The sequence below is a fragment of the Aspergillus lucknowensis genome, assembly GCF_044049455.1.
Source record: "Aspergillus lucknowensis strain CBS 449.75 chromosome Unknown BJX67scaffold_41, whole genome shotgun sequence".
NCBI classification, from domain to species: domain Eukaryota; kingdom Fungi; phylum Ascomycota; class Eurotiomycetes; order Eurotiales; family Aspergillaceae; genus Aspergillus; species Aspergillus lucknowensis.
Window position 1 is genome coordinate 1 of NW_027263585.1, and position 24205 is coordinate 24205.

General features: G+C 52.9%; 12 protein-coding genes across 12 annotated transcripts; 6 read left to right on the forward strand and 6 right to left on the reverse strand.

Moving 5' to 3' along the window:
* Positions 1-803, forward strand: BJX67DRAFT_223032 (uncharacterized protein). Its single transcript, XM_071025775.1, has one exon. The coding sequence runs from the start codon at positions 194-196 to the stop codon at positions 620-622; it is 429 nt and encodes a 142-aa protein (XP_070883292.1). The 5' UTR covers positions 1-193; the 3' UTR covers positions 623-803.
* Positions 804-1614: 811 nt separating this feature from the next.
* Positions 1615-2649, forward strand: BJX67DRAFT_383789 (uncharacterized protein; the record flags this gene model as incomplete). Its single annotated transcript, XM_071033525.1, has 1 exon — positions 1615-2649. One exon carries the CDS (start codon positions 1615-1617, stop codon positions 2647-2649), a length of 1035 nt encoding a protein of 344 aa, XP_070883293.1.
* Positions 2650-2769: 120 nt separating this feature from the next.
* On the reverse strand, positions 2770-4495 carry BJX67DRAFT_223023 (glycoside hydrolase family 7 protein). The gene has a single exon (XM_071025774.1). It carries the CDS (start codon positions 4160-4162, stop codon positions 2891-2893), a length of 1272 nt encoding a protein of 423 aa, XP_070883294.1. The 5' UTR covers positions 4163-4495; the 3' UTR covers positions 2770-2890.
* On the reverse strand, positions 4496-7109 carry BJX67DRAFT_223022 (uncharacterized protein). Its single transcript, XM_071025773.1, has 5 exons — positions 6556-7109; positions 6174-6472; positions 5214-6121; positions 4922-5154; positions 4496-4870 (listed from the first exon to the last, which is right to left on the reverse strand). Exons 1-5 carry the CDS (start codon positions 6902-6904, stop codon positions 4830-4832), a joined length of 1830 nt encoding a protein of 609 aa, XP_070883295.1. The 5' UTR covers positions 6905-7109; the 3' UTR covers positions 4496-4829.
* A 20-nt stretch (positions 7110-7129) lies between these two features.
* On the forward strand, positions 7130-7995 carry BJX67DRAFT_361380 (BolA family protein). The gene is made up of 3 exons (XM_071029857.1): positions 7130-7457; positions 7543-7649; positions 7726-7995. Exons 1-3 carry the CDS (start codon positions 7344-7346, stop codon positions 7898-7900), a joined length of 396 nt encoding a protein of 131 aa, XP_070883296.1. The 5' UTR covers positions 7130-7343; the 3' UTR covers positions 7901-7995.
* Positions 7996-8479: 484 nt separating this feature from the next.
* BJX67DRAFT_383793 (syntaxin) lies at positions 8480-9670 on the reverse strand (the record flags this gene model as incomplete). The annotated part of the gene is made up of 5 exons (XM_071033526.1): positions 8480-8529; positions 8595-8874; positions 8927-9387; positions 9450-9552; positions 9665-9670. 5 exons carry the CDS (start codon positions 9668-9670, stop codon positions 8480-8482), a joined length of 900 nt encoding a protein of 299 aa, XP_070883297.1.
* A 2999-nt stretch (positions 9671-12669) lies between these two features.
* On the reverse strand, positions 12670-14648 carry BJX67DRAFT_373889 (peptide MFS transporter; the record flags this gene model as incomplete). The annotated part of the gene is made up of 4 exons (XM_071031463.1): positions 12670-13827; positions 13883-14100; positions 14153-14493; positions 14614-14648. The coding sequence occupies 4 exons, from the start codon at positions 14646-14648 to the stop codon at positions 12670-12672; spliced, it is 1752 nt and encodes a 583-aa protein (XP_070883298.1).
* A 651-nt stretch (positions 14649-15299) lies between these two features.
* On the forward strand, positions 15300-16167 carry BJX67DRAFT_361391 (uncharacterized protein). Its single transcript, XM_071029858.1, has one exon. It carries the CDS (start codon positions 15475-15477, stop codon positions 15889-15891), a length of 417 nt encoding a protein of 138 aa, XP_070883299.1. The 5' UTR covers positions 15300-15474; the 3' UTR covers positions 15892-16167.
* Positions 16168-17622: 1455 nt separating this feature from the next.
* BJX67DRAFT_361392 (uncharacterized protein) lies at positions 17623-18732 on the forward strand. The gene is made up of 2 exons (XM_071029859.1): positions 17623-17768; positions 17829-18732. The coding sequence occupies exon 2, from the start codon at positions 17832-17834 to the stop codon at positions 18366-18368; it is 537 nt and encodes a 178-aa protein (XP_070883300.1). The 5' UTR covers positions 17623-17768; positions 17829-17831; the 3' UTR covers positions 18369-18732.
* Positions 18705-20347, reverse strand: BJX67DRAFT_383796 (uncharacterized protein; the record flags this gene model as incomplete). Its single annotated transcript, XM_071033527.1, has 3 exons — positions 18705-19218; positions 19287-20115; positions 20206-20347. The coding sequence occupies 3 exons, from the start codon at positions 20345-20347 to the stop codon at positions 18705-18707; spliced, it is 1485 nt and encodes a 494-aa protein (XP_070883301.1).
* A 392-nt stretch (positions 20348-20739) lies between these two features.
* On the reverse strand, positions 20740-22817 carry BJX67DRAFT_390012 (cytochrome P450; the record flags this gene model as incomplete). The annotated part of the gene is made up of 4 exons (XM_071034577.1): positions 20740-21409; positions 21469-22269; positions 22324-22358; positions 22430-22817. The coding sequence occupies 4 exons, from the start codon at positions 22815-22817 to the stop codon at positions 20882-20884; spliced, it is 1752 nt and encodes a 583-aa protein (XP_070883302.1). The 3' UTR covers positions 20740-20881.
* A 750-nt stretch (positions 22818-23567) lies between these two features.
* BJX67DRAFT_383798 (uncharacterized protein) lies at positions 23568-24013 on the forward strand (the record flags this gene model as incomplete). Its single annotated transcript, XM_071033528.1, has 2 exons — positions 23568-23598; positions 23664-24013. 2 exons carry the CDS (start codon positions 23568-23570, stop codon positions 24011-24013), a joined length of 381 nt encoding a protein of 126 aa, XP_070883303.1.
* Positions 24014-24205: the final 192 nt, after the last annotated feature.

Here is a 24205-nt window from a genome sequence, read left to right on the forward strand (position 1 = left end):
CCCTTTCAAGGTATCAACTATTCTCTCCCTCCTTGTCTCCGCATTTGTACGGAAGGAGCTCCCAGCAGATATCGTCCGCTGCGACGAGCTTGGGTGCCCGCAAGACGGCACATACGCATGCCGACTCGCCAATTATACATACAGCAACGTTGGTCTCGCCCGTATCGCCGACGCCCTTTCAGCCTAAGATGGAATGTCCCTCGTCAAGACCGTCCAGGTCGCCGACAAGGCGCAACTAGACATCGACGTCCCCGAGAACGAGAACGCCCATTGCTCAGCGTACTACCCCGGTACCCCCGATGACCCCGACACATCAGGTCTTTCCGGCTGCGCGATTATCTTCAATCACCCTCCCAGCGAAGCATTTGAGGGAGACGATATCCAGCCCGCTGTGGGGTCGTGTCCGGACGTGATCGAGCAGAGCTGCATTGATGCTCTTGCGCGGCAAGTGCAGGAGCTTGTCGATGATAGCGCCTCTGGCGATATCTGCGGGGACTTAAGACAACTTGGGGAGAGGATATCGACGAGTGTTGCGACTTCACTGGGGAAGGGAACAGATTGGCAGACTTTGGTGTTGTCTCTCTTTCGGGGTATGGATATTTCACCAACGCGTCTCCAATGAGTCTACATGCTCGACTTCAACCTCCAACACTGGTAGTAATTAAGACCTCGTTGGAACTTAGGATGGTTGGTAGTACCCTCCGGGTAGTAGGATTGGGCTAATTATACAAGGCGTCGCTGTCACTTAGGATAAGTACGCAACCCAAAATAGGAAGGCACGATGGATTGGAGCTGTACCTGCCAACCTTAAAACACAGACACCTTGACAGCGTCTCCATTTGCAACCACAACACGGAGTTGAATCTCTTTACCGGCGCCTGTATTGTTCATTTTCACTTGTGTAAGGATACGAAGATGCTTAGTCTCGTTGGTTCTTGACGCTCTCGACATGCTTGGACGGCAGATTCCCTTGATCGGGGGTCTCTCATGGCTGTCCACGCGGCTGGGTCACGCGGTTCTGGAGCTACTTTCAAGGTGAGTGGGGGGAGTTTTTTTTGTTTATTTTGAATTGGTACTCACGGTAACATCAAAGATGGCGAGGATGAGGGCCTCGATGGGACTTCCCCACGAGTCACCGTTGGGCAGAGACGTTTTGTGACAGCACTGGTCCAACCGGGAAGAGTCAAGCTGGGCCACGGGCAGCAGTGTCACACACTGCTCCAAATTGATGAGTTGAGGGAAGAGCAGGCGAGATCCTCGGCCTCGAGGCAGGATCATGATTATTGGACGCGGATTGGAGTGCATTCCATGATATGACAACAAAGCAAACCGGCGAGTGATCGTCCAGAATATCTTCCAAATCCAATCGGTCACTCCAGCTCTGATTCATGGAAAAAAAATGTGCTTGGCTCCTCTGTGCATCAGCCGCACTCAGCCGCAACCCGGAGGCAGACACTGGGCCTGTTGCCTGGCGCATCTGAGAGATGTCTCGTGTTCTTCAATTCCAACTTCTTCAACTGCCCGTCCTCAACTCTCCAGGACAGCTTCCATCCTAGCATGACTCCTCTTACCCCTCAGGAGAGCTCCAACTCAGTCCCCGAATCCTTCTTCACCATGTCGGTAGATACTACTTCGAACCAAAACACCACGCAGTGTACCTGCTCCCAGACCAACCCCGCACAGGAGACACCTCTGGAAGAAACTCCGTCGCGAGACGCTCCCGCTGAGGAAGAAGACGATGGCGAACCTGACGAACGTCGTCGCATCCCAAGACGTGGTCGCGACCGCCGACCAATCCCAATCCGCCCGCGTCGCATCCCCCGGGCCGTCTCGCGATACTCGTCCCGGTCCGTCAGTCCAGGACGCTCCCGCTCCCCACCCGGCATCCAAGAGCTCGTTTCTTCTTACAACGACCTTTTCCCAGCTATCGAATCCACCGGTGATCCTACCCCGGCTCTACAGGACCGCTTCGTCATCCTAGACCCATTCAACAGAGAAGCATATATCGCCACTCACCCTGCATCCCCCTTCGACTTTTCCTACTGGCTCCCCCTCCTCTCCCAAGGGAGTCCGGATACATGGTACAGCATCAGCACCCCCGAAGCAACAATTTCAGCCTCCGTCAGCCGAGTACTCTCCGCGCCACCAAGACCAAGTTTCAGACCACTGTCAGATCCAAGGCCCGTCGGCCTGAAAGTACCCCGCCTCTCGGCCTCGACACCCCTCAGACCGTCAACCCTGACGCACGTCAAGGCCGACGCTGGAACCACTCAACAGCCACGGGCCACACTGATCTACCTCTCCATCCAGCAGAGTATCACGGGGTATGACACAAGCCGGAACGGAAGATGGGTCAGTCCTGGCCGCGATCGCCTCCCCGATCTCGCGGGGAGGTCAGCCACGGGACAGAACATCTACCGGGTTGTCCGGACGGGAAGCCGTGAGGAGGCTGCTGCGCAGGCATTCTACCACGCGGGCGGCAATCGTTGGTCTACTATCTTTACTTGCGTTGTTGTCGGTGGGAAGGGAGGCTTGTCTGGGCGGGCAGTAGCCTTGGACGCGGACGGATATGAGCGTGTGGCTTCGTTGGAGGACCTTATTGAGAGCGATGGGGTTGGACAAGATGGGAAGATCAAGGTGTTTTATTAAACCAGTTGGGGAAACTGGGCTAGCGTTTTGTCGTGACTGGGACGCAAGTGGGACCATGACACGGGACCAGACCGTGCATTGGAGGGCACAAGGATACGGCCGTCATGGAAAAACGAGTGAATGCGTCTAACTGATAACGTACAAGATATACATCCTTTCAGACAAAATTGACATTGGCATTTGGCCTCTAAAAATCATGGCACATATCGAGCTCTATACAGCCTAAGGCACGAAGGCACATCTATAGACTTTTGAAGGTAGCCCCAATATCACCCCAGCGGATGTTTGAGAAGGTAACCGCGGTGTCAGGGGTATGCTCTTCAATGTAGCTCGGCGCACCCTCAGTCGCGTTGCAAGGACCAGCATCCCCACCATCAAGCCATTGCATGTTCCCAGCGGCATCATTCCAGATACTCATGGCCAGGACCATGCCATTGCCAACGGCAGTACCCATGCCCTCGAGCCCACCGAACCCATCGAACCAGTTCGACGTCGTCGCACACAGCTCATCAGTGATCGAGTTCGCGCCGCCCTGCACAACCGCATTCTGGATCACCTGTCCATCCTGGACATACAGACGGCGGATCTCGCGCAGCGCACCGGTAGTCGTGTTGTCCGTGGTCAGGAACTGCGTGACGACAGTGAAGGGCTTCGTCGTGTCAACGACCAGGTCGAGTCCGTAGTAGTCGTGGGCGCCCAGCGCGTACGGGTTGAAGCCGCACCCCCACTTGTCGCACACGCCGGTGTTCTCCCCCGAGGGATCGCACTCCTCGTCCGACGTGCACTCGTACAGGCCCCCGCCCTCGTATGTGCACGGGTGTGGGGTGAAGCCCGCCGCGCGGGAGTTGGCCTCCCAGATGTCCATCTCGTTGCAGCAGAGGCCGTTGCTGTCGACGTTGGCTTCGCCGTTCACCCAGGCGGAGACGTAGCACTGCGCGTCGCAGTAGCCCGTGCCGTAGGCGGAGCCGGCCGGGTTCAGGTCGGAGCGGCCACCGTCGGCGAGCATCTCGGAGAGGTACAGGGCGCCGTTCATGCCGCAGGGGAGGTTGGATACGTCGACGTCAAAGGTGAGTTCCTGGTTGAGGAGCTGCAGGGCCTCGTAGTCTTCGTTCTCGGCGACGAGGTAGACGCGCGGCGAGACGGAGGTCAGCGTACCATCTTCCTCGACGTACTGTGTTAGGGTGAGGCGGCCGCCGTCAGTCTCAACGCCGTGGGACGCGTAGTCGGTGATGCCGTCGATGACGCAGTTTGCGGCGCATGTCTCCTTATCGGGGCAGAGGTCGGGGTCGAGTTGGCCGTCGGAGGTGGTGCAAGAGGTTTCGCCGTCGATTTCGTGGATCCAGTGGGTGCCGGCGTCAATGACAATGGAGGTGTTCTGCTTCACGCAGCCTTTGGCGTGCGTGCACTTCCATGTGTCGAGGGGTGGACGGCTCTCTGGGGTGCCGATCTGTTGGGCGGAGATGAGAGGGAGAGCTGCCGCGAGGGCGGCGGCGGCGGCGAGAGTTCGACCCATTGTGTGATGGCAAGAGTCAAGAAGAGATGCTTCGGCTGGGGAGCTTGTGAGAGGGACGGATCGCACTCCATTTATACTTTCGGTCCATTGGAGAGAGGTTCGTGTTGGTGAACTCAAAAGCGTGCTCCTTGCTGAATCGGTCCGCCGGCCCGTAACGAAACAGCAATTTGGGGCAGCTCGTGTTTCCGTGTCCGTTTCATATCCTGATGAAACCGTGGTAGATTGGGATCTACAGGGCAGAAAAGCGAATCTGCGGGGGGTCCGTGTGGGGTTAGTCTTGGAACGTGAAGAATCTGTGCAGGTCTGTGTCAGCCGAGACGAGATAAGACTCGGCTCGAGAGATGGGGCTTGTTGTGCTCCGTGCCTGATCTGGTAAGACCAGCGTCCATCCAGGAAGATTGTATCGGTGCGACTCTGGCGCAGAGCCAAGAAACGCGGAGGTCAGTGCCGGCTTGGCCAAGGGATTTTCTCAGTCCAATCCAGTTTTTGTTTATCGATTGCAATCGCGGGACTGGGATCTCCCTCATCAGCAGCAGGGAAGAAAGTCATCATTATTTCGTCTATCTTCATCGGAATTTTGATGCAATGTTGATGGGCCGTATGGGACACGAAGGGAAATGGGACTCTTTTACATGAAACGGAGACGGCTGAAACAATGCTGGGCCGGCTAAACCCCGAAGACGTCTCGGACAAGAGCCTTTTTATTAACTGCCCAAAGTTAGCGAGCCTCGTTGAGACGTTGGAAGGATGGACACATACCCTTCCCCATTGCGTTTCTTGGAATGGCTCCCTCAAGAACCTTCATCTCCTGCGGAAGCTTGTGGCTCGCCAGACGGTCCTTCAGGGCGCGTCGCATATCCATTGGGCCCCAGGGCTTCCCAAGGCGACCAGTATTTGCAGCGACTTCGGTGTTGAGAGCAACAACAGCGGCAACCTTCTGCCCCCATTGTTCGGAGGGGAGGCCGACGACGGCGGCTTCCGAGATTTGCGGGCTAGACAGGTTAGTACACTGCAGCATGACGTAGAGGGGCATTTGTTGTGGAGCACGTACAGCGACAGCAATTCTCGTTCGACCTCGAGAGCGCTGACCTTCTCGCCCCCGGTTTTGATGATGTCGACGCTGCGCCGGCCTTGGATGAAGTACATTGGCCCCTTAGCCCAGTCGCCGCTGGTTCCTTTTCCGGCATCGTCGACGAAGCGTCGTGTCGCAACGTCGCCAGTCTTGAACCATTGCCCCCTTCTGTCATCACCCTCGACGAAAGATTCTTGCGTGGCTGTCTCGTTAGCCCAGTATTCACGGAAGATGGTCGGACCGCGTAGTTGGATCTCTCCTTCTCGCGCGCGTCCGCTGCCATCATACTCTTCGCCCGGTTTGATCACTTCGTTGGTGTCTGTGTCGACTAGCCTAACTTCCACCGAGGGCAAAGGCCAACCAACGCTGCCGTCGACGCGGTCTGCGAAATCGAGGCCGCAGCTGAGAGCCATGCCGACCTCGGTCATTCCGTAACGTTCGAGCAGCACATTTCCATTGCTGAGATCTTGCCATGCTTTCTTGGTCGGGGTGGGCAGCGCCGCGGAGCCGGAGATATTCAGGCGGAGGTGTTCCGGGGAGATTCCGATTCTCGCTGCCTCCTGGATCTCGGGAGGAAGATTAGAGAACGTCGACAACAGCCGGTTATAGATCGTAGGAACGGCAGTAAGGAATGTAATCTTGTCTTTCGTCGTGCCCTCAGGTAAGAACGGATCGGCAAGCCGCTTCCAAACGGGAGTCGGATTGAACGGAAACATGAACTCGATCGAGGAGCCGGAAAGAATGGGTGTAATAATCGCGTTTACCGTCCCGTGGATGTGATGCAGGGGGAGAAGATGCAGGAGCCGGTCACTCGGTCTACACTTCCACGCCTCTAACAAGGACGCCGCCTGCGCTGCAAGCGCATACTGCGGGATCAAAACGCCTTTCTAATTCACGTTAGCACCACCTCTCCAGTATCTGTGTGTTTAGGAGGTATACCGGCCGGTTCGTAGTCCCAGATGTATACAGCATCATACCCCCGCTCCTCCCATCCATGCCCTGCAACTTCACTGTCCCAACGCTAGCAGCGCCGGCCATAATCTTCTCCCGCACGTCAAATATAGGCTCTCGATCCAATCCCTCTTTCATAATATCTCTCGCCTTATCCGCATACCTCTCCGTAGCAAGTAACATCCCAGCCCGCGAATTATCCAGGATATACTTCAGCTCGTGGTTCGGGAACGCCGGCGAAAGAGGGAGAGCAATCGCATCGCTAGCGAGGATAGATAGAAGCATTACTTCAGGCATCGTCAGCCCACAATGACCACACTCAAATACCAACGCGGAGGAAAAAAGCGCTGCGGAGTCAAGAAAACAGTACCCACGTAATCATAGCTATTCTCCGCCAGAAACGCGATCCGCTCCCCGGACAACCTACTCCCACTCGTGCTCCCATCGCGTCGCGATCCGGTCTTCCGGAGTAATCGGTCCTGTGCGGCGAGGACGTCTGCCACGAGGTTCCCGTACGTGAAGGACCGGAGCGAGGGGTTATGGACGACGGCGAGACTAGCGGGGTCATGGGTTTTCAGGGCGCGGAAGAGAGGGAGGTTAGGGAGTGTTCCGAGGGATCGCTGTAAGATGAGGCGGGTTCTGCATGATTTGCAGGTGTAGATGGGGTTGAATTTGGAATTTGGTCTCCGAGCGACGGAGAGGAGTGTGCGTTGGTGCATTGTGGGAAGGATTAGAGTGGGAGGTGCATGGTCTCAGAGCTATTGACAGGAGATGGAACTGCTTGATGTCATGGAAATTTGCGGATCGAAGGTTTGCGGAGTGTGCTCGGTGCACCGAGGGAGGTTATATTTTATTGAAAATCATCCAATGCGTCCGATTTCGTAGGACCATCATATAAGCAAGTCACCTCAGTGACAGTAGAAGAATAAAGTCGTCAAGCTTCGAAAAAGAATATTTTGTTCCTTGCTGTAGCGAGAGCACTTTGAACCATTCCCAAAACAGCAACCCAGCTCTCTCCCTGGTGCCAATCCGATCACGATAAAATCGAATGACCACCAGCCAGCCAGTCCATCCCATTATCAGGTTCCCCCGCCCGTTCAGTTGTCAATACCCGCTTCGCATCTCTCCTTATAATCCTCCCCTCTTCATAAAATATAGATGCCCCGCCTCACCCCCTCCGGCCTGGTCTTCCCCCGCCGCCCCTTCTCAACGACCATCCCCAGAATGGCCTCCGCATCAACGACTCCAATGGAAGATCTCATGAGGGAGAAGGTACGTTACGTTACGTCCCCCCTTCATTGCACGGATCCACCTGCCTGCAGTTTAACTGATTTTGAGGGATATATTCTTCTTCTAGATCACAACGGCACTCAACCCGTCCACATTAATAATCCGTAACGACTCGCACCTCCACGCGCACCATGCCCCGATGCGCGGGTCGACGTCGAAGGAGACTCATTTCCAGTGCGTGATACCGGTTCCCGCCCCTCCCTCTGTCACGAGTGCGATAACAGGCTTGGGTTGACGAGTGCGTGGCTAGTGTAACGATTACGTCGAACTCTTTCCAGTCTAAGCTCCAAGCTGCCAGACATCGGATGGTATACGCGTTATTGAAAGAAGAAATGAGTCAGGAAGGGGGGATCCATGCGCTGCAATTGAAGACGAAGACGCCGGAGGAGGAAGAGAGGGAGAAGGAGAGGCAGACGCAGGCGTGATTGTGGCTTTCGCCGCAAAGATCTTTCTGGTTCCATGATTTGAGGAAGTGGTGCTACGATATACCCTGTTAGGAAAGATGTTAAATTTATTAGACGGTTGATTATTACATGGTTCTAGCGCCAAGGGAAAGTACCAAGCGAAGAGACTCTAATATATACAAGGCCAATACCACGCCCAGACTAGCCAACAGGTCCTAATGAGGAGTGCTAACTTACATGCGGGGGATGTAAGCCGCACGTAGTCATCAACGCGATATGGGACGGGGAGGGGTGCATGGAAAAGGCAGTCACCGTAGGAGTGCTTTTCGAACATAGGGGAAAAAGCAAGAGCAACGACGTGGCAGAGCTGGAGAATACAAAAAGGAAATACCAGTCAAGGGAGTTAGGGGCCTCGCGGTGCAGCATGTTGTGTGACCATCACGGAATCAATACGCGCATAACCAGACCGGCCAAGAGCAAATTCGTTTCGAACAGGATGCTAAGCAGAATCGTAGAGCAACAGTAGGGAGGAGCAGTCAAAGGCGACAGCCTCTTGATAGATGCGACAGAGGTTCATCCAGGTCATGCCTGGGGGATTGATTACTGGTTGAGACCGACAGCAAGACCCACGATGATGGCAATGATAATAACTGTAAGAGAACCGCGATCAGCCCCATGACTAGGAGACTTGGTATAGTGAACCGATAATACTTACTGATGATGATGAGCGCATACCACTTCCACTTCCGCGCCCGGCGCGCACTATCGACGGCATGTCCAAGCTGGGTGTTGGCACGTCCGAGATCTTGAGCAACGCTCTCCGCGCCACGGTTGATCTGCTCGACAGCTGGTTCCTGCTGAGCAATCGTCATATCCAGTTGTTGCATGAGTTCACTAATTTCTATCGTGCCCTGCTCAAGCTTCTTAATCATGGCGGAACGCTCCAAAACGGCTTGTCGCACGTCATTGGCCCTCTTAGTCCGGGCACCAGCAACCTTGGAGCAGGATCAGTAACGAATCCAGGATGGGACCTCAGTCGTTCCTCACCTGGAAACTTTGTTCCGTGCCGGCCAGAATGTTCTCAACACCCTGATCAATCTCGTCGGGAGAAGCTTCCGGGTTGGCGATCTGGTACCGTCGACGGACTTGCTCCTTTAGACGCTTTTGAAATTCCGACTGGTTCTTTTGGTATTGCTCCATTTCGGCGCGGAAGTTGCGACTCGTGACATCAAGTTGGTTCTGAACGTGGGTCTGGTTAGATCCCGGGGTACTCTTGATCTTCTGCAAGTCTTCTCGAAGTTTGTGGAAATTGGCCATGATCTCAGACTGAACGTAGTCAAGAGCTTGACGGGCGGACTGATCCTCCCTTCCTGTGTTTGACTCCAGCAACGCGTTCTGGGCGGCGGCGAGCTGTCCCTCCCTTTTAGTCTTGACCTCTCGGATACCATCATTGATGTCCCTGCATTTGTTCAGCAGCGTAGTAGGGTCGGCGGGCTGCGAGTTCATCTCTGGAAATTCAATTTTGTCAGTACATACGGGTTCGCGCTCGAAAAAAGCGAGGAGGGCCTACCGTAGCTCCCGCCGCCGTATCCGTGCTCAGCATTGGAGTACTGGTCTTGACCGTAGCCTGCACCGTAGGCAGGGCGATCGGCATAACTGGGTTGCTGGTTGTACTTTGCATAACAGTTAGCAAGACGTGACAACAGAACACCTGAAACGTCTTGACGGGGAGCATCGGGATCTCAGGGACGCGAGGTGCAACGCAAAATTCAAGGCCAAACTCACGCTCATTGTGAAAATATCATGAAATTGAATGGATTTTAGTATCAGTAATTAGAAACCACACAACCGTGGAGCAGTAATTCGAGACAAGAACGTTGTCGAGGGGCCGTTGTCGGGTCTGCGGAAAGAGGGATATGTCGTCGGAAGAACACGAAACAGCGACCGGGGTTGGTAAACCGCGAAAGGCGACAGCAGCCGGCGAAAAAAAAAAAAAATCAGAAAGAGAATACCACAGAGGAGAAGGCTGTTCAGGGAAAGAGGTGAAGCGACAGTGCGCAGGATGAGAAGAATGGGAAATGAAGGAGAAATTTGACGGCGGCAGCTCAGCTTGGTGATGACAGGCGAGACGAGAGGCTGAGCAATCAGTGGTGGCAGGACGGCGCGGAATTGACCGTTTGGCGCTGGCTGGCAAAAGGCACGTTGCACCGGGCCAATTGATGGCTCAATTCCAGTCGCAAAGCTGGCTGGCTCCCAGAGGAAGGGTCTCTTTGATCAGGTCCCTGAAATTTCTCTCTTGCGCGGTGTGCAAGGGGAAATTGCTGTGCTTCAATAAGGGGCTTTGCGGAGCACAGACGTGACGGGGCGGTGATCGTCAAGTCCCGTTGGCCCCCTTTTGTCAAGCTCTGGTGAAACAAACAAGAACGTTCTGTGATCGGAAGATAAGAAGCAATAATCAGGAACTGGAGGCTCGAACTATCGATCCCTCATCTGTTTCTATCTATATCCTCAATATTTGGATGCCTGAGAAGAGGCAGTGACGTTTCGCCTTTTATTGGCCTCGTCATATGATCTGCCGTGACACAGCCACGTCCCACGACCCCCAAAAGACCACGGCTTCGTCCCCATCTCGCGAGATTTTTCCAAGCTTTCTCGAACTCCTTGGGCGTCGTGTGAAGCTTCGAGCTCTGTCAAACAGCGCCCTCGGCTTGAGTTGGTCTCGAAGCCACGGTCGTCCCGGCTTTGCCAAGCTGTTCTCTGTTGCCTCGAGCCAGCTCCGCAACACAAGCTTGATCCTGATGTGGTCTGGACCAAGCACCCCACGACGAAATTGAGCATCTTCCACCTCCTGGCACCACGCCAGGTGCAGGCGAGCTCGCGCATTTTCTCGAGGACCCTGGGATGTCTGAGTTCTCGTCCCTGCTGTTTCACTTGGATCCTCATTGCTTGCTCCCTTCTTTGTCTCCCACCGGCCTTGTCTCCTGTATACACCCTCCAGATTATTCATGCTCGCCAGGATCGCGGATGCTTTAATGCATTCTCTCTTTTTGGGTTTCTAGCATCTGTCCTTCGGGTTCTTCTGCCTCACCGTTCTCGACGCCGTCATTCCAATGCTAAATCAGACATGAAGGCGACGGTATGGGGATGCTGTGCCCCAAACACCTCCTCCGTGATTGTGATTGCTCGCGCTGCCAACTCCGCCAGTTTTCAGGTGTGTATATGTCATATCATATTCTTCATCGACGCCATTGTGAGAAGACCCTCGGCTCGAAACTTTCCCCGCTTTCCCAAATGCGCGCGCCGCGAATTCTACCGTTGTGCCCATTCCGTCCGACTTCTTTTGATCACCGCAAGAGGAGTTAAAATTAACGACAGGAAGTGTTCACACCCAGAAACAAGAAACCATAACGATCGGATTGACAGGTTTGTTCGACAAGGGTGCCTAGCCGCGAATACTGAGTAGTTGTTGGTGGTATTCGTCGCTCCTGCCAAATTTCCCCACGTGCTAGAAATGCGGGAAAGGTGGATAATGCTAGGTATAGTATCCCATGTTCCGGCCCGAGTACACGCTTGCGCAACTTCAATGCCCGGAGTTCCAGTTCCTCAACCCTCCCCCATTGACCCTGCGAGGAGTGCACTTCTAGGCATGTGGTGCTCAATGTGAATTGATATCATGCCCATGCCGCCTTTGGTTGAACTCCAGCGTTCGGGTGAACTTCTCTGCCTCATCGAGTCCTCCGCCAATTTGAAGGCATATTACGGTCTTCAAGGCAGGTCTTCCCGTTCTAGCGCGATATCAAGCCCTCTCTCATTCAAGAGAGCCATGCGTGCGTAAGGTACCTCCTCGACAACACCAAGTTTCCGAACGTAGACTCGAAAAGAATCCACTCGACATCTGCTGCCTAATGGACAAACTTCACAAACGTTCCGTTTGTCCTCGCCTCAAGTCCGGGTCTCATAAAAGACAACTCGATGGGTTGTTATCGGGAGGACCCTTTCCTATCCGCAAAGCCCCCCTCGCACTCGTGACTTTCGACCCCGTGCATAGAAATAGGCAGCTAGAGTCGTACATGTAATGCTCATAAAATTAAAATTATGCCTAGGTATGAACGAAAACGAGAGCTTCCACCTGCATCCAACAAATCCAGCCCCATCCAATTTGGATAACGGGAACTAGGTTCCTTGGTACTGCCAGGAACGGGACCACGGGTCGAGCACGCACAACGCACCCGCAGCCTCAAGCGCCAATCACGGTTGAAATTCTGGAGTCTTCAAGTTGGACCCTCCAACAATCTCCGTCGTGCACAGTACGTACCTAGGTACTAGTATTCAATGATAATGCCGTCGCGAAAAATTCGAAAAGTGGAATTGTGCCCCGGAATTCCGCCACCGAGCCTGGCACCTCGTCTGGCTCTGGTACTACAAGCCACCTTGGAACGGCCAAGATTAACCCGTCGGTCGGTGGAGCTGGGCGAAAATTGCCGCCATGAACTCTGAGTTTTATCTTTCCCGTCGTTCGCGGTGGGCGGCGGCTTGTACGTGTTATACTTGTGATTTCCTTCCTTCACACGTCCATTGAAACTTTTCCCTCGTGGGACGGGGAATTATCACTGAGTCTTACGTGCGTGAGGCAGCAAGTATTCTGTATGTAGGAGTAGAATTATATATACATCATGAATATTGTCGTCGTTCGCAGGGTGCGTTATGCACACGTCGCACAGGGACATGCCCCGCGGCCGTGGCTCAGCTCCTGGCACGGCCGGGAATAATTACATGGCCGTCGAGCAAACTCAGTTCTCTTCCTTCTTCTCACCACGCCGCGGGGGAGGGACGTCTGGATCGTCAGCGTCGAGCGCGTTCATGGCGTCTTCCTGAGCATTGAGGTGGCGGTAGATGGCGAAGAAGATGACACCAACGGAGAACGAGGCGATCGCGAGCCCAGCGAACATCCACATGATGGCCGGATCATAGGCCGCTGGAGTTAAGGCTTCGGCAAGGGCGGAGCCGAAAGCGTTCGTGAGTAGGTACATCGATTGCACGAACGACTTCATAGAGGGCGGGGCCTTGGTGTAGGCGTACTCCAACCCAGACACGGAGGCGAAGATCTCAGAGATACCAATGAACATGTAGGCTGGGGTCTGGATCGCGATGTGGATGCGGTTGCCCTGGGCCGTTCCGTCGACGACCGAGGCATCGCACAGAGGCGAGTCGTAGCATGGGCCGGCCGAGTAGATAAGATGCTGGACGATGGCCGCGTACATCATGGCCAGGGAAGCGACGATGAATCCCAACGAGATACGGGAAATGGGGCGGAACGGGATGTGCATACGGCGGAGTAGTGGGTACACCAGTGTCTCGAGGATGGGAATGAACACAATGATGGAGATTGGATCGAAATTCTGCATGAGATCGTTGGGAATGCCGTGTCCTTGCATCTGACCGGCCTGGGTGACAAAGTTGCTCGAGAACTGGCCGTAAACAACCCAGTAGATAGGATAAAAGCAGAATACACGGCATGCAACGAGCGCACGCTTTAGCTCGTCAATAAAGTGGTCGTCCCAGGGAAGGTTCGTCCTGTTGCCACCGTTCTCTGCCTGCCATGTCGGCTTTGGCGCATCCATATTGCGGTTGATTACCATGATCCAAAGAGCCCTGAAAGCGTCCGTAATGACTGAACCCTGGGGAGGACGGACCACATAGTACTTCCGTCCACAAATAACGACCAGAGTACCGGCGGCAAACATGCAGAGGCATAGCAGGTAAGCAGACCAGAATCCAACGTCTCGCTCCATATAAGGAGTGGCCAGTAGCGAGAGAGATCCAACGTTGATGGCGCCATAGAAGATCATGTAGATGCGTTGGATAGTGAGAGCAGGGTCAATGATGACTCTTTCACCCTTCTTCGTGGTCTTGACAGCCATCTTTTTGCGCTTGTATTGGTCCGCGATCTAGATGGAGGGTGCATGAGTGGGTGAAGTCTTATGAGACAGGACTGGGACCTACAAGAGGAGCAACGTTACTCTTGATTCCACCTGTTCCCAAACCAATTATAAGGACGGCGGCGATAAATCCTCCGAGACCGGCACCATTGGCTAGAGCGGCAGGGATAGACGTGCAAACTAGAATCAACAAGCCGACCAGGTAGACGCCACAGAAAAGAACGATGGTCTTGTATTTCCCGAGGTACTGGTCAGCGATAACGGCACCAAGGATGGGCGTGACTGGAGATACATTAGCGCCCAAGCCGATCTTGAAGTACCGCAGACGACTTACCGTAACACCAGAATTGGAAAAAAGTGGTCAACCCAGTAGCTCCCTGGTGGCCCATGCCAAGAGCACCACGTCCCTGACTTCCGTCGAACGGACGCTGAACATAGTTTTGGAACAACCCGGACATGCCGTAGTAAGTGAAACGTTCACACAATTCGACGATAGCAACAAGCCAAGCCGACATAGGCAGGTTCTCCGCAGTGTGGCGGAGTGATTTCATCTCTTCATCGTTAGGTTCCTCACCATCGGGAGTGACAGAGAGGGCCTTCTCTGACTGGCCGATGACCTGGTCCTTCTCAGTCATGGGGTGATGGGCAACGCCATTATCGGCGCTTAGAGCTGGCCTGAAGGCATGTTAGCGAGACATTGGAACAGTCGAGCAGGCTGAATAGCATCTGGAAGCAAGCGGTGGAAGCGCACGAAGCGCATAATAAGAAACGGCGAAGAAAGGAAGGGGAGCTCACTGAGTGGCCTCGACACCATGGTCTGCGGTAGACATCTTGACGAGGACTGAGAAGGGAGATCCTCCAAATGTCGCACGACTTGAGTTTGAGGTACCGATGCAGAGAAGGTAGGAAAGAAAGTCAAAGATGAGACCGACGCGACTCAGAATATATTATAGTGGGAGGCAAAATGGGACCACGGCGGGACCCTCTTCTCTAGGATTCAGTGCCTCCAGAACATAATGAGAACGAAATAAAAGTGACCCTGTTGAAACTTGGTCCGAAAGAAGAACTAATCACCGATGTAACCCAGGTTCAAACTATGAGCGAGTGTCAAGCAGAGTCAAGCCTTTCACAGATTCGGCTCTCTTTTCTGTGAACCAATGAGGAGGAGTTCTCGGAGGCTGGACAAAGATAGTTTGGGTCGCATGGCGACTTGCCGGAGTTCGCCGGAAGAAGGCGGCCTCGCGCCGTTCATCACTATTTCTTGCCATCATGTTTCCTCCCCTTGTTGGCCGAGCGACGTTGTATTGCCCAAGTCCAAGTGTCGCCAGAGAAGTTAGCAAGCTACTCTTTGACTTCCTGGTCCCGCGGAGTAAAATCGGGCGCACACGCAGAAATGGCCTCAGCAGTCTCTGCGACCTCCGACAAGACGCATCCGGAAGGTGTTAGGTAACGTAAACGCTTTGACCAAGGGACCGGATAAGAAAAAATCCCAATTCCAAGCGAGAAGGCCGGGAGTCGAGTCGGGTCGCGCGACACTGTGCGCTGGTATTCCGGGCTTTTCACTCGAGATTCGAGGGCGCGATTCCTCACCCCACTCGTCAATCGATCGATAAAGGACTCGTGTGACAAGAGGACGGTCCGCAGGTGGGACGAGTAATGGCGCGATGTGACGCAGCTATCGTTCTCCAATCCCCAGCTTGTGAGTTCATGCTCCATATCCCTGCTGTCTCAGCCAATCCATGTTCATGTCCAACGAGTGCGGAGATTGAAGCGCCACGAGGTGTCAATCAATATCCACAGCGAGTGGTGTTACCCCACGGGACGAAGCAGCCAGGCGTCGTTCGGCATTTCTTGTTCAATAATGGCGGACTCTATTTGGCCAAATGTCTCCATCACTTCCTGTTCCGAACCTGGAGTCCCGAGGCATGCATGGCGAAGTCTCCAAGATGGGGGAGCCGGAGGAAAGGCGAAAGGCATGGGAGGAACATGAAAGAGGGGCTCCAATTGATGAGCATTTTTGGGTTCTCTGTCTCAATAATAATGAGCCGCTGCTTCTGCCTCACATTTGTTTGAGCACCGTTGCGAGTTGGGAAATTTTTCCGCTATCGCGATCTGGCAGGTCTCAGTTTCTGAGGTTGGGCCCCATCGCTCCGATACCGCTTCTGGATGCAAAGACAGGGGAAGTCAGAGCGACAGGGCTGTTTCACTTACCTCTAGCACGGCGAACGGTGGGCTCAAAGATGTATTTAGCTTCGAAGTAAGACGCATATGCAAGAGAGGGCTGGCGGCCCAGACTAACAGTTCACTCAATCTTCAGCAAAAGCCCGAAGAGATGCGACTATGGACCACAGAGGAGGGCAAGCACCATTCTTATCCTCTCGAGGTCGTTGAATTTAGCTCTTGACAGCTAAGCACTCGCTTGTTTGAGCAGGGCGCCTTGGTCGTCCTCCGAACCAATCCAAGCATTCGTGGTGGTCTTGGCACGTATCCAGCACGCAATAAGCTTTGATCCTCCTCAGCAGACGCAGGCAAGACCGTAGGTAGCCTGCTCTCGGGCTCGCATGGGTGCCCAGATTGGGTCGATCTCATCTATCTCATGGCTAGCCACATGCTTATAGGCATTAGAGGGAGGACGTCTTTTCATTGCAGCCAAGAAAGCATCCCGCTTGTACAAGCATGATTAACTCCATTAACTGTCTTGGTTTTCTGTCAGAGGGGAACAACGTCAGCTCATCCAACATCCAGCATGAAATTCCTACATCACAGCAACGATGGCACGGCTCGAGAGTGTCTCTGAAGTGCTCAAGTCATCGAAACCTTCACCCAGTGTTTTTACCACTACAGTGAATCATTTCTACGAACATGAACTCCAGTTGGGTACAAATCAGCTGATCCTGTTCCAAACTCGGTCCTACAGCAAGCTTCAAGATGAATACACAAAATACCAGAGGCATATTATCGATAGTTCGCGTTGTTGGCTGAGCTTCTCGGTCTGAGCTCTCTTCCTGGTGGGAAAGGTTGACTGCCAAGGCCGGAGCTCCATTATAGAATCAGACTGATATACACATACTTGGTCTAACCGATCAGCCGATAATCCCCGCCCAAGACACTCCAAGTACCTGAAAATCTACACTGCTAATCATTCCCTCCAACTGATTCTGTACCTCGCTGGTCGCTACTACCCATGCGGCCCCAACATCGCCGGAATTACGCCTAAGGCACCCTACTTCTCAGCTGTTCAGACCAGAGATGTGGTGACATTACATCTGGTAAGTATTAATATATCCTTTCCAGTGCCTGTTCGGGGACGGGTTCAGTTAGCATCCAGGTCACTACAGACCTCTACACCTCAGACACGCATATTATGCCTGTGAATTTGGCACTGAATCTGGGATTCTAGTAGTATATCTGCTCCCATACACGACACGGGACAAGGAAGACGAGGGAATAACCTTGGAATTCTGAGTCATCGTCCAAAATCGGCAGGCACCCCTCCGGGCCAGACGTGTTGAACGCTGAACGGTCTCCCAGATTTTCGACGCCTCATCCAGATCTTGATCCCATCGCTACTTCTACCCATCAATCGGGCCATCGTCTATCTCTTTCCCCATCAAGCGTCAACACTAGCCACCCTTTCTGTTCCTAAAAACTGACATAGCAGGATGGTGAGCACATGCACCCTGAGACCTCGAGTCTGTGATCTCCAGAGGCGTACTTTCTACGGGATCACGTCAGATCTTTGCATCGAGCGCTACCCTACCTCATCGAGAGCGCTCTAGTATCATGGTATCAACAGCTAACACAGTTCTTAGCCAGATGAAGTTCAGCCCAACCTACAGTGGTATTATGCGGACAATAGCGGCGTTGGGGGTGTTATAGTTGAATGTGTCGGACGACGGACGGTGATCACCCTTCCGAACGACGTGACCATCGTGGCCACTGGCTCTGTGGTAAGCAGCGCCGTGATTCCGTTTGTGGGTGATGCACAAGCTTGGCTAATCGACTTCTAGACTATGACCTCCCGTGACCGAACCGCAACCTGGCGACCGCGTGGCCGTGGTCGACGGAACGGTACCGGACCTCGTGCTCTACACGCGCGTAACATTCTCTACGTTCCAGGACGGACAGGCAACAGATGGCGCCAGAATGATGGAGGAACGTCCGTGAGCGAAATAAGGACTCCAGAGGCAAGTTCAAATTACGATGCGGATGCAGATGTCGAAGCGGAGGCGAATCCCAATGCATCCGCAACACCCGCCGTCAACGAACCGGACAACCATTATCAGGTCCAGACTCAGCCTTCGGAAGCAAGTACGTCTTCGACCGCAGTTGCTACAAGCTGGACAGGTAGTACAACGGATGACGAGGGCTTACAGCCAAATCATGTTCAAGCATCGAGTGCGACCCCTCTGGCAGATGTTGTCCCTGAGCAGATAGTCTCAACCAACAACGGGGTGTCTTTGCCTGGCTCGGACGGGCGCTCCGCGGATACAGCGCTCATAGAGCTATCCCCAGAAGTCTCCCGGAGCCACGGGTCTCAGCATCATTGAATAACTGACGCTGTAACTGCACTTTGTTAGTACGTTGATGGGCAAGCGTGGACAGTCAATTCCCTGGGAGTATCGGAGTCATGCGAGAAATTGTGACGACGCAGAGCGTGTTTGGCGCTGGTTAGTTTGTGCATTAGGGGATTGAAAAGCAGGGATGGATATCAAATTTGCGTCTTGTCATTCAAGCTCGAGTCCATTGGATCAGTGTGGGAAGGTATCTAAGCCGTTAAATACCCTCAAGATATCATCAAGAAGCTCTCATAGCGACCTCATTTCTCCCCCAACCACTCCAAACCAATACCCCTTCAGCTGAAGCCCGAGTTGTCTGCGAAGGTCTTACATAGCAATTCCAATCTCAGTGCTACCCGCAACATCTTTATCCTTCTCGTCCTTTTTCTTCTTCGCACTGTTGTTAGAAACGGGCACATTCATCGGAATATTCTCCTTCAAGCTCTGAGGGCCGCGGTACGGAATCTCGCCGACCTTCTTCCCACCCTTGAGTTGAATAACTTTCAGCTCACTCAATGGATTGACGCTTCTGCCACGAACAACTGGCTGCTCAATCTGGCGCGGGAACAAAATCGAGACTTTCTTCATACAATGCGAAAGATAGAAGCCCGCGTCAACACAGTTATCCTTAAAGTGGATACACTTCAGGCGCTTTGGATCGAACCAGTGCAGAAAGGGGTCTGCATCGACGACGACACCGGTTAGGACGAGGGTACGGATGGAGAGACGGTTGCGAGTGCTGCCCATTGCCATAGCGCGGATCTTTGCTTTCTCGAGGCACATTTTGTCAAGGTATTCGCCGACCCCGACTTTGTAGAGGAGGGATCCTTCGCCAGTGCCGCTATGTGAAGGCTAGAGTTAGATCTTTTGAGGCTTTAGACGTTGGTATGATGGGGTGCCGAGACTTACTAGTACACAGGTTCTTCCATGGTAGTTTTGTTGAGCTTCCAACCGCCTTTGATGTACGGCCATTTGTAGCCACGGCGGAGGCGGGGTGAAAGGGCCATTCCGATTTCAAGCTCTTCGAGGTTGGTGTTCAGCCATGCCGCCTGGAAGATGTACATCTGGTAGGACTGCATCATGCCGGTGATCTTCAGGATGCGCAGGTTACGGAACATGCAGAGGGGAGCCATTTCCTCAATTGGGAATATAGTAGGCTGTTTTTCTTCTTCCTCTTCCGCGTGTTTCTGTACGTCTCCCTTTCCAACCTTGTCTTCGTCCTGGGGAACTGGCCAGAAAACATCTAATCCTAGGGTACGACGGTCCTTGGGGAGGGCCGCCCAGAGAGCACCACCACGGAACTCCATGAGAGGGTTCGCGGGAGTCGCTTGGTCAGGAGTGAACGTGGGGATAAGAGGCTCCTCAAGTTTGAGCTCAACCTCCTCCTCGTCTTCGTCTAGCTCTTTCCTGATACCGCTCATCCTGTTGAAAGTCGATCTAATCAGCGAGTTCGAGCGGCGAGCTTCAGGCTTAGCACTAGAGGAACGGCCACGATTGTTAGAACGAGAGCGAGAGCGAGAATGATGGAACAGGCTCGAGTTGCTGAGTCCAGTGAACGAGTTCAGAGCAAAGGCATCGCTCATGCTAAAGCGTCGGCTTCTCTTCTCGAGGGTTGCTATCTCTGCCTCCTCGACTACCGCGTCCGAATCGGGGCTGGTAACGATAATAGCTGGCGCACGAGGCGTCTGTTCCGGTCCAATGTTGAAGGGAAATCTTGTGTGGAGGCTCTGATCGTGCTCTACTTGGAGAGAAGCTCACGATTAGTATCCCATATGTCGGGGATAGCATCATGGCATGTGTTGCAGAAAAGAGTTTGTAGGGCACTTACCAGCTTCGATCTTTGCATTGGTGTCTTTATTCCAGTCTTCAGCGTCTTTCCAGAACTCCTCTCCCAGGAGAGTGGCCTTCCAGTGAGCTGGGAAGTCGTCAATGGCATTTGTTTTGGGCTTCATCGTGTCGTCTGTCGGCATGGCGATGAGAGGTTGAACGATTGCCTAATGGGAGGGCCACCGCAACACGAAGGCGACAAGAGGGAACGAAAAGATTAAGAGGCAGAAAGGGAAAAACAGTGGCAAAGTTAGAAGGCAAGGACAACATGTGAATGAATTCCTTGTGTTGGTGAATTTGCGCAGATTCCTTTTTCGCACCTCACAAAGAGCAGTCCTTCTCCATCTAGCAACAAACCTCGACCAAGGGTCATTTCCTACTTCATGGTTTCTACGCCCATCAGCTCAGAACAATGGGTTCTATTATCTGCAAACAGAATTGACTGTGTACTGGAAGAGGAATCATATTGAATGGGATCTGCTTGAATTTCGTGGACTGCATACTCGTCACTCCTCATCCGTCTTATTTAAAGGCATCTCATCCGGACAATTGAAATTCCTCCTCGTGGAAAGAATTACTCACGGTAAGAAACATGAGAACTAGTCCAATAGGGAGCCATACAATACAGAAGAGGCTTTCAGGTTTTGTTTCCCCCTAGCCGGCGAGATCGTCTCCGATTACTGACATCTTTCTTGGAAAACCAGTGGTACATCCTCCTTCATAGCCAGTGCAATCACCGAATAGCTCCCCTCAAGCGCTTTTTCCGCAAACATGCGGCCTTCATTATCCTTACGGATCAGCTCAACCCGGTACCGGCGAAGAATGACGGTCAGCGCGATGACGACCTCCACCTGGGCGAACTTCTTTCCTAGGCACGCACGAATCCCATCGCTGAACGGAACATATGCTCCGCGGACAGGCTTGTGGATGGTAGGATACTCCAATCCGGCAGCGTTGAGACCTGGTAGATTGTCGTTTCTCGCGAGGAAACTTTCTTTATTGTTTTTGTCCCACCTTTGAGGAGAGAAAGTCCCGGCATCAGGGCCCCAGTACTCTTCTGAGTAATGCAACCCATTCATATTCAGGCTGATATTGACGCCAGGTTCTAGGACGAGGTCCCTACCTTGGTAGCGGACGGTTCTCGCCGTGTTGCCAGTCCATTTAGGAACCGTCACAATGGGAGGATAAAGACGCATCGTCTCGAGCTAGAGATACCAGGTCAACGCTCCGTACAACCCAAATTCAATTTGTGAACGAGTCTCACCATCACACACAGCGAGGTTACGAGCCTGGGGTAGACGCTCGCATAGTTCCAGTGCGCAACATTTACAGGTTCGCCCCTCGTTGCCTCAATTATTCCTTCATACACCCATTCCTGTACGTCTGGGTGTAAAGCTAGCGACAGAAGAGCATACTGCAGGGTCGAGGCCGTCGTCTCATGTCCGGCGATTGTGAATATGTGCGCATTGCTGATAATTTCAAGGTCAGAGAGGCTACCCTCCTTCGACAATGACCTATCTCTTAGCATGCCCTGTATCAGATTTGATGCTGTCGTGGTATCCTGGGCTTCGGCGATGGAGAGCAACCTCTCCAAATAGGTCCTGAGGTCTCTATAGGCGGCAAAGTCCCATTTCAGAAACGGCAAGAGGCCCCTTGGAACCCATTTCGGGAGGATCAGATTTGCGAAAACAACGGTGCTGATATTTACGTTCATGTAGGCGGTCACGGACCGAAAAGTGAAATCGAAGCCCTTAGGTGGAGTCGTGGTGTCTTGAAATGCGCCATATGGCCCTTCCAACTCTGCAGAGCCTCGATTGACAGGTTTAAAAGGCATCCGCACGCCGAAACCCGCTACAGAGAACAGGCTAAGAGCGAACTTCATCATATCATCTCGGATCGTCCGCACCACGAAGCCATGCGTTGCATCCACCTGGGATAACGACCGCCAGTGTTCTATCATGCCATTTACCAGGCTAATGCCTTCTCTCCAGACCAACTCGTTATTCTTTTCATTGAATATATTTGCGGTTTGTCGCCGATGGCGGGCCCACTGGTCAGCCTCGCACTGATATTGACCCATTAGTGTGGAGAGCTGTCAGTCAAGATAGAATTTACCCACTGTGACCACATTCGGGCCATATAATTCAATAACTTCTATTCCATAGTCAGCAGATCTTTTTCAACATCGCTCATTCAATCACCATCGCGTGAGGAGCAAAACTAACGATATTGCCAGATCGGCTTTAGAAAGCTCCCTCGATTATTCGTAATATGCGACACAACCTCCGCGTCCGACACATTACACATCACAACCTTCGGCGTGACAACCAAATACACCTTCCCATATCTCTTCACCTGCCGATCCTTCAACATCCACCGGCAGTTAGGAACGACATCCTTCAGATTATTTCCCAGCCACTCAGGCAGCCAGTTATCAATGATATAGAGCACCCATCCCGTCTGCAAGAGAATTGTCGGGATTATACCGAAGGTAAACGGTACGACGAAGTACGGGAGCTTTGAGCGCTGCGCAATACGGATGTTCTTATATAACCTTCGAAAGTAGTCGAAGCTATACAGGAGAATCAGGCCCGAGGCGAGTGAGAGCCACATCGTGGTCCAGCAAGTCCGATTATCTGTTTATGCTGCGGGTCAACGAGGTTGATGAAGGCATCATCCGTCGGGAATTTATCTCTCACAAAAGAAATCAGGGGCTGTTTCTCGTCTCAGAGAGGGGGAGGGGTCATGCAAGCCAAGAATCGCAGGTCACACCCATCCCCTGCAGAGTGTTACAGCGCAGAAGTACATCTTCCCACCTCCCATAACACATCCCGAGAACCAACAGACTCAAGCATTCTCCCCAGTCATTACTGAGATCTGAAAATATCCATTCATAAAATGAACATCCTGGCTGGGATTGCCACATCGATTTTGATTATTTGACAATGATGGGGGTATGGAAATGAACGATAATCACTGCAGCTATACAATGGAAGGGGCGATGGCGAGTGTGGCAGAATCACAACAAAACATTCCCAGCACCATAGCAGCATTCATTATCAACCCTCATATTGCACTCGTATATGAATCTGCCAATTTACCGCGTCCGAATCACCGATAATATGAGCAAAATCGGAAGAATCGCTAAGAAAGCGTCGCTCCAGTCCCTCCAATCCTTCCAAAGCGCCAAAAATGCTTTCAAAAAAAAAAAAAGAAAGCAGATCGAACAGCCAGAGGACAACACAAAGGAAGCAGTGGTTATGAAGTACACAGCAAAGGAGATTAAGGCGCAAAAGCAACAACAACAAGATTTTGGTATTAGAGAGCAAAAAGCCTCTCATATATCTCCAGCCCCAGGCGCTGATGGCCTTATTGGACATTCCGGATGATCTATGTACGGATGCCCTGCCACCGCTGCACTGCAGCATGCCAGTCTCCAATCTATACTAACCTTGTTAGCATCAATGATTGGCCGACTCCGGCGTAGTGCCGGTAATCTCCCCTGGGCTGACTATGTCGAGCCCCAATCGCGCACTATATTCGACCTAATCATCGTCACAGCTATTGATGAAACGCGCAACCAGGCTGGAGCGTCACCAAACGAGATTGTACGGTTGAAATACGAAGAGTCACTCACCTGTACTGTTGCCAGCGAGACTGGGCCTAAAGAACTGTCCGGACGAGCCGGTTATTGCATCGGGTATGGAGGCGCCAGCCAGGGTGAGTCCAACTTGGCCGTTATCGAAATCAAAAGGCCAGAAGAATACGGATCCGCCCATACTCAGATACTGGCCTATATGGGCACGTAGATTATGCCCTATGATGCTTTCCTATGGCGCCTGACCAGAGTATATGTAGCCACCATCTTGCGCTGCCGAAGAAAGGCAGGGAAACAGAACCCGGGTCTGTATGGCATTACTTCAGACCGGGAACATTTCACTTTCTATAAGATGAACGCGGCCGGAGAGGTCAGTCTCATCTCGGCAAAGTAACCGTGGGAA

Coding starts and splice junctions, on each gene's coding strand:
- BJX67DRAFT_223032 (XM_071025775.1), top strand. CDS start 194: ATGTCCCTCGTCAAGACCGTCCAGGTCGCCGACAAGGCGCAACTAGAC.
- BJX67DRAFT_223023 (XM_071025774.1), bottom strand. CDS start 4,162: ATGGGTCGAACTCTCGCCGCCGCCGCCGCCCTCGCGGCAGCTCTCCCT.
- BJX67DRAFT_223022 (XM_071025773.1), bottom strand. CDS start 6,904: ATGCACCAACGCACACTCCTCTCCGTCGCTCGGAGACCAAATTCCAAA. Junction 6,122..6,173: donor CTGGGACTACGAACCGGCCG/GTATACCTCCTA, acceptor AACGTGAATTAG/AAAGGCGTTTTGATCCCGCA. Junction 5,155..5,213: donor GAACGAGAATTGCTGTCGCT/GTACGTGCTCCA, acceptor TAACCTGTCTAG/CCCGCAAATCTCGGAAGCCG.
- BJX67DRAFT_361380 (XM_071029857.1), top strand. CDS start 7,344: ATGCCCCGCCTCACCCCCTCCGGCCTGGTCTTCCCCCGCCGCCCCTTC. Junction 7,458..7,542: donor AAGATCTCATGAGGGAGAAG/GTACGTTACGTT, acceptor TTCTTCTTCTAG/ATCACAACGGCACTCAACCC. Junction 7,650..7,725: donor TCGAAGGAGACTCATTTCCA/GTGCGTGATACC, acceptor GTGCGTGGCTAG/TGTAACGATTACGTCGAACT.
- BJX67DRAFT_361391 (XM_071029858.1), top strand. CDS start 15,475: ATGGCGCGATGTGACGCAGCTATCGTTCTCCAATCCCCAGCTTGTGAG.
- BJX67DRAFT_361392 (XM_071029859.1), top strand. CDS start 17,832: ATGACCTCCCGTGACCGAACCGCAACCTGGCGACCGCGTGGCCGTGGT.